The sequence below is a fragment of the Vanessa cardui genome, chromosome 8 (assembly GCF_905220365.1).
Source record: "Vanessa cardui chromosome 8, ilVanCard2.1, whole genome shotgun sequence".
Classification (NCBI taxonomy): Eukaryota; Metazoa; Arthropoda; class Insecta; order Lepidoptera; family Nymphalidae; genus Vanessa; species Vanessa cardui.
Window position 1 is genome coordinate 3,563,246 of NC_061130.1, and position 7,623 is coordinate 3,570,868.

General features: G+C 34.2%; 1 protein-coding gene across 1 annotated transcript; it reads right to left on the reverse strand.

The window, feature by feature from the left end:
• Positions 1–1,339: 1,339 nt before the first annotated feature.
• LOC124532062 (gremlin-1-like) lies at positions 1,340–4,397 on the reverse strand. The gene is made up of 2 exons (XM_047106699.1): positions 4,237–4,397; positions 1,340–4,136 (listed from the first exon to the last, which is right to left on the reverse strand). The coding sequence occupies exons 1-2, from the start codon at positions 4,261–4,263 to the stop codon at positions 3,471–3,473; spliced, it is 693 nt and encodes a 230-aa protein (XP_046962655.1). The 5' UTR covers positions 4,264–4,397; the 3' UTR covers positions 1,340–3,470.
• Between the last annotated feature and the right edge of the window lie 3,226 nt (positions 4,398–7,623).

Here is a 7,623-nt window from a genome sequence, read left to right on the forward strand (position 1 = left end):
TATACCATAAAATAAAAGATTAGATACATATATATTATGTTCTATGTTTTTCTGTATTTATTGGCTTGTATGGGTTCAGAACTGAATCGAATCATTTTAAAATTTTTGGACTAAAGTAGAGACCGCGTCTCGGCAAATGTAGTGTAGGACGTCTTCAGGCAAGGTGGAGTGACGATTTACGCAAGATAGCAGGCAGGAGCTGGATGAGAGTAGCCGGAGAAAGACCACAGCGTCGTGCACTTGGATGTCCAGCAGTGGACAAAATCAGGCTCATGATGTGATGTGATGTGGAATATTCTTACATCAGTAAATACATAAATATATTTGCTTACTTTGACCAACAATGTATACATATCTGAAGTAAAGTAGTTGTAAACTTGCATCATCAAGTTTGCGTTATTTAAAAAGCTTGGGTATTTAGTTAATTATTCTCATACATGATACATAGTTTTAAATGTATATGACTATTAAATGTATATGTCAGAGGTTGGGGAATAGAGAATACATATGTTTTTATGGACATTAATAACTCCGTGGCAATCTGTGAATGAAGTTCTATTGAGCTATTGTGGTGAAGTAAGATGCAAAACACTTCCAGAAAAGGAGAGAGGGCCCAGCTGTGGGACAATAACAGACTGTAACTATCCGTGGAAATCATTCCAATTAGAACACCAGTTTATATTTTCAGTTACAAATTATTACCTAAATGTAGTAGGTATGAAAATTGTAAGTTCAGGCACTATAAACGAATGCTAACATGTTAAAGAAAATAAGTTTAGTAGATCACCATAATACCCACTGCAAAGTCTGTGACAGCATATTCGATACAGGTAGTCCCCCTGCCACAGTTCTTTGGTATATCATCAAAAGATCTTTCATCCATATAGTGACTATATTGCAATATTGTAATTTAATAATGCTTATGGAACTACTTATTTGACTTTTGATAGTTTTACGTAATAACGTGGACTTTTCAGTTGTTACTGAAGTTACTAAAGTTTACCTGTTGGTCACGCGATGTCGTTTTCTTAGAAATATAAAGATCACCCATAAAATTACAGATTATATATTTATTATATTTGATGTGCCGAAAAGGTTGTTCCGTCCTAGCTATGAATACTAAAATCGAGCTAAAATAAACAATAGTAAATATTCAGATCCTTGCTTTGAGAAAGTATTTCCCAATCTTGTTCCACCATAACCTTCTACGGAGTATTAGCAAACAAAAATATAAGAATATAATCGGTAAATTCATTCTCCAGTCATAGTCAAGGAAATATGGATAAATATTTACATTTATAATATATTATTTTTATTAATAAAAAGAAAACCATTCTCACTCACAAATTTTATTTAAAACAATAATAATACAGCCATGAAATAGTCTATATACATATTCATTGTCGATTACACGATAATCATTAAATTATATATTTTATAATCATTTTTGAAATATCGAAACATCCTGACATATAAGAAATAATGTAACATAATCAAGAATAAGCGAACAAATGATTTATTTCCGAAAACAACAAAACAACTTTACATAACATTAATTGTAGCAAAAAGTTTAGACGTGCTTAAAACCGTAAGACCATAAGAAACAGGTTATGACGTCATACATAATCAAAATGCAAGTGTTGACGAATCGGCAAGAAATTTATTATTATTTTCGTTGTTTTATTACATAACGACTTTTTTAAAATACTTTATTTACTTTTAAATCGCACTTATTCCATTAAAACGAATTAAATTTTTAATTTGATTACATTTATCACAAAAAAAAATATAAGGCGTTTTTTTATCTGTGACGAAATATGTACAGATAAAATTACTTTCAAAACTAAAACGTTACTTAACATAAAATTATATTTCTATACTTAATTCTGATGCAATGGACTTCATATTTTTTTTTACAGTAAATGTTGACATGTGTAATTTAATTTTATCATTAGCAGAAGTTAGAGGCTCGTTTACACTCTGTATGTAAATATTGGAATATATATGTACTCAATTACATGTAGTTTCGTGAACGAAAACATATGTATTTCTACAAGGTTGAATCAAAGTAGGTTGGTATTATAGCGAGAGCCTTCATTCATAATATTGTTATAATCTACACAACAGTAATCTGAATATTTTCTAAAGGCAAACACACACTGTAAGACTTACCTAAGATACTTACGACGCCTACGGTTAAGTTTAGACAATTTGCTTATTACGTCATTATTACTTTTTATTTGTTAAGTTCATAGTCCGATTATATTTATCTTTTATCAATATTTAATGATTTTCATAATCTTTTTTCAGTTCGTTCTTGCGAGTCTTCGCACTGACTAAAAGAAATGAGATATTTGTTATATCTAAGTACGAATAGTTTTACTTCTACTGGTAATAGAAAAAAGTAATCTGATTTCCTATGATAGTATAAAAACTCATTCAAATTTTATACAAAAAAAAAAAACAAATATAGCCGAATGAATCTGTAATATGAAAAGAAAAAAATTACATAAATTTTAAATTTCGAACACGAGTTCGAATTCTCGTGCGTTACAAAAGAGGGCAACGGAGGTGAGAATGCACGGGCGTTGTTTGATTACTGATATCTCTCGCGAGATATATTTTACACTTGTCAAACATAACACAAGACAATATATTATTTAAATTGTTATTTATAAACAAAATACGACTGGAGAGCAAATAGAGATCATAACATTTGAATTAACTTTAAGTCTGACAAATTACATTTGCTCTGTCAATTGTTCATATACGTATCTCGTTATTATTGTATCACGATGAAATAATACTTATCATTACATTATATACATTATAAGCGTATTTTGGTATCAACTATGATATAATGATAATATTAAATAGTTATAATAAATAACATGAAAACGTTTCGTTCGTCTAATACGTAACAACTAGAGACTTGCCTACAACTAATATCACATTTATTCCGTATCGAACGTTCAGAAACGTCTAGTTCGATGTTGATTACAGAATAGCACTAGATTTTCAAGTAATAAAGCGTTATTCACAGATTCTTCCGTGGTTACGTTCGAACTAAGTTTTGAAACGATAGCAAGGTCACCAGTCGACAGTTATCAAACAGCGACCAACTAATCAGACACACTATAGACAATTAAAGCTCTCGCTTGCAGTCGAAGCCGCTCTATTACAAAGTTATTAGACGTTATATCTGCATCGCATGACGTCATATCTATTGACGTATGAGAGCACGCGTTCCGAATATGTTTAACAGTCCGCTCCATAGTTGCCCCGATGAGCGAGTGATAATCACTAATCAAAACATCAGGTAACAATGTCACTACGAGCCCGCTCACGTCACATATATTTGTTCTCTCCCATTCCAACCTCTCGCTTGGTCAGCACACGCCTCGGATGCGACTCGGATCGAGCTGGACGTATCGTCCGCCTCTGTGAGGAGGGTCCGTCACGAGTCAACATCAGTTGACACCCACCGGAAGACACTTGCACTGTTTCACTTTTTGTAGGCGCTTGCGTCTAAAAGGGGGATTCTGTCCAGGGCAGCGGAGCGTGACAGTGATCCAGGTGAACTTTTTTGGCTTACAAAACGAGCACGATTTGAACGCGGGTGGAGGTCGTTCATCGTTGCCTTCGCGGCGCCGCGGTCCTTTCGGAATATAAAACGAGTTGCACTGTCCGTAACAGAAATTGTTAATCACTGTCGCCTGTAAACATCCGGGCTCCCGAATTTTTTGTATCAACTGTTCGGTTTTGCACCAGTCCTCTTTCAGATATTCTTTTTTGGTGACGAGTAACGCGTTTTTCGAAGACTTCAGTATGTTTCGAAACGCCGCTCCCTTGGGTATTTCGGTCGCATCCTCCTGCTCCGGTGCGGACACGACCATTGTCTCGGAACTACCTTCGCCGAGCTCATTCCTCTGAACGTACGACGTCGACGAAGCCGTCGCCTCCTCCGTTCGCCTCCGCGCCGCGAGTATCCTTTCGACTTGCTCAGTGTCGATAATATCCAATATGGAATCGGTCGGCGTAAAAGGCCTTTTGCTTCCGACGCCAGCACTCACACCGCTAGCGGCCAAGAGCGCCGCTGCAACAAGCCAGACGCACGATTTCGAAAAGCTCTCCATCTGTAATAAAAACACTTGTAAGTAAACGCAAATATTACGAGCGCGTACTGATATAAAATATGTAGGCTTCGTTTGAGAGGAAGTCGTAGGTTTAACTCACGTTGTAACGAGAGATGAGAGGCAACATGTCGTAGGCAGTGCGTCGGTGTATTAATGGTCCGCGACTCGCGAGCAACGCGCTATGCGTGTGCGCAGGGCCGGCCGGCGAAGCGGTAATGAGCGTGAGCGCCCCTCAATGGACCACTACTCAATGAACGAGATGAGTCACGCACCGTGCCTCCACCACAGAACCGTTACTATCAGCGAGAATCACAGAACCGACAACTCGCACACGTGTTTCGTATTACTGCAGGGTTATTTGCCCATAAACAATGTGTTCTAATCCGATCATAAAGTCTTTACCAATTGAAACGACACTGGCAACTGGCTATAAACAATGTATAATGCATTTGATGGTTTTAACTGATAACGTGAAGATAATAGCTGATTTGAAAGAAAGGGTGAAATGGGAATTGGTATTTTTAAAGTAATGAAATTATTATCCGTGAAATAAAACTATTTTGGGTATGATAAGAGATCGATATTGATCTATTCGACATTATGTATAAAACTACACGAGAATTTTTTTTTAATTTTGAAGAAGAAAATTAACAAGCATCAGAAAAACATATGTAATAAAAAATAATAAAACAGTATCATGACTTGTTTAAAATGAATTCCGAATTTTATTTGACTAAATTTGTGACTGGCCGTTTTTAATTTATTGGGTAAAGTTTTTTATTATATCGTTCATGGTGTGTAGGAATTATTGTTGAATTATACAAAGAAGGAAATTATTTTAAAATCAATCTTATTAAAATGATTGCGTAACAGCTGATAAAATATTCTGTGAGAACTTAATATTAAACACAAAACGAGTTTGTAGTAAGTTAACACCTAAGAACTGTTTTACAAAGAGTATTCCGAAAAATTATGTGTAAATTAAAAATGGAATTCTGTTTTTTTTTTTTGAAAAAAATTTTTACTAAACAAAAATGCTCTGACTGAAATTCGACCAAATCGACGAGTCTTAAAACTGACCAATTATTACAAAGGAGTGTGGGAGTTATTTCGGAGTTTAATATAAGACGATGTAACAATGTTGACCTTAAACTGCAACTCCATAGGGTACTCGATAGACCGATGGATCAGGTAAACGCAATATTAAACTATGATTACTATAAAAACACTGGGTTACTTTCATATATATATATTTTGACTACTTTACTAATATCAATAGAATAAATAAACTTATATAATATTAATGGTTGTAATAAAATTTAATGTACCTAATCTAAGTAAATAATTAATAAATAATACAAATATCATACAGATATGATTGATGGTTATGAGTTTCTTTTTACTTATTTTTAATTTTTTAATTCGTTAAAAACGAATGCCTCACAGATGATTGAAACTGATAGGCACGATGTAAATAAATCATTTCACGCTTAATCTGTGACAGGGAAGTCGGAGATATTTTCTCACCTATCGCTGGGCGCCGGCGCAAAAGCAATGTTTCGTTAAGGCGCCAGCGCAGATGGCTTGCACCAAATCTCGAATCAACACGTTTCCGCCCATTTGTGCTTCCCACAATGCCCATAGAAACTATATACACGCATCCGGAGCCTTCTGCGAAGTGTGGGCGCTGTGTGGGTGCACTATACACTCAGTCGCGTTTTTAACAAACCATCGTTAAACCATTCATGATAAATTGCTTGAGATACGGCTGCTATGACAAAATTGTTGTAGTACGACACAACTTAGGTGTAGCGTCGGCAAAATTCGTGAAACCGATCACATCCGAATTAAGCACGCTATCTCAAATTATCAATATTTATTTCTTATGTGAATATTATCTTTACACGAACGTAATAACTTGTAATATCATATGACCTAATATATTCGTCAATTTGACATGTCGATTTAAATGCACATGCTTTCTCGGATTGAACTGACGCGGGAATCTAAAGCGACATCAAATGGCGCGATAGGGAGCTATTTCTATTGGTTGTATAAATCGACAGTAATCGGTTTTATTGAATTGCCGATGCTACTTCTAAGCTGTGTCGAACTATGCGTTCTTACTTATAACAGAACCTTTATGTTTCATCTCGCCGCCTCTATGTAATGTTTGAGTGACATACTCATAAATATGTATGGTACGACACAACTTAGATGTAGCATCGGCAATTCAATAAAACCGATTAATGCCGATTTACACAAATAATAGAAACTGTTCCCATCGCGCCATTCGACGCTATTCGTCGTTATAGATTGTAGCGGCATTTCAACCAAGTCGACGAGCCAAATTGACGAATATATTAGGTCATATGATATTACAAGTTATTGCGTTTGTGTAAAGATCATATTCACATGAGAAATAAATATTGATAATTTGGGCTAGCGTACTCAATTCGGATATGATCGGTTTTACGAATTTTGCCGATGCTACATCTAAGTTGTGTCGTACTATACGTGTAGGTTCTCTATAAGTTATTCGTATGTAATTATTGTTTATATGTTTAGTGGGTTTTTATAATTGCAATGTTTCAATTATAAAATCAGTGATGGTATTGGATTATTATTAATTAAATGCAACCTAGAAATAAATGCGTTGAATTGAAATGTTTGTTCTATATTTGAACTTAAATTTGTAGGGAACTATTAAATGTAATACAGTGGCGGATTTACAAATCTGCTGCTAGTAGGCTAGTAGGCTATTTTAATTAATTTAATTTTTGCCGCCCCTATTATTTTTTGCAAGATTTATGATTTGTGTTCTATCGTCCTCATTACATCGGTTTTCCCGTTATTAGTATGATTATAAACTAGGTGATATTTCTGTCTGTTAGTAGATTATTTTTCCAACCCGCTATGTAGTGACGAGTATACGGATTACGGACGTAATGTATATACATATAAGTATAAGTTTTTTTTTGTTTCTGTAAGATAATAACAAATTTGCCTAAATCTACCACCCTAGGCTCCAGCCTACATAGCCAATTGGTAAAACCGCAACTGGTGTAATTTATATTATTAACAGTATTGTCATTAAGTGTACAACTTAATTAGTGTATAGGACTTTGATGAATATAAATACTACGTTATGGAAACAACTGACAATAATTAATATTGCTATAATACTATTATTGCACACACAACACAATATCCATAGTATAAGTGTCTTTGCAAAACATTTCATAAAAAAATAAGCATAACTTCATTGTTAAAATCAGTTTACCAAAAAATATTTTAGAACTGAAGATCATTTTTGTGAATATTATAAGCTCTGAAATTTAAAGTTAAAGCAAGAAATACATTTTAATTTAATTAGCTTGCAGTTAAACTAAATTCAAAAAGATCACATCAAAAACAATTTTTTTTTTGGAATTACTAGTATTTGTACTACAGTAATACTAGTAATAAATAGGTAGGTATATTGGTT

Excerpts from the sequence above, each read along its gene's own strand:
- LOC124532062 (XM_047106699.1), bottom strand. The coding sequence starts at position 4,263 with ATGTTGCCTCTCATCTCTCGTTACAAC. Across the intron at positions 4,137-4,236 it reads CTCTCATCTCTCGTTACAAC|ATGGAGAGCTTTTCGAAATC; the intron begins GTGAGTTAAACC and ends TTTTTATTACAG.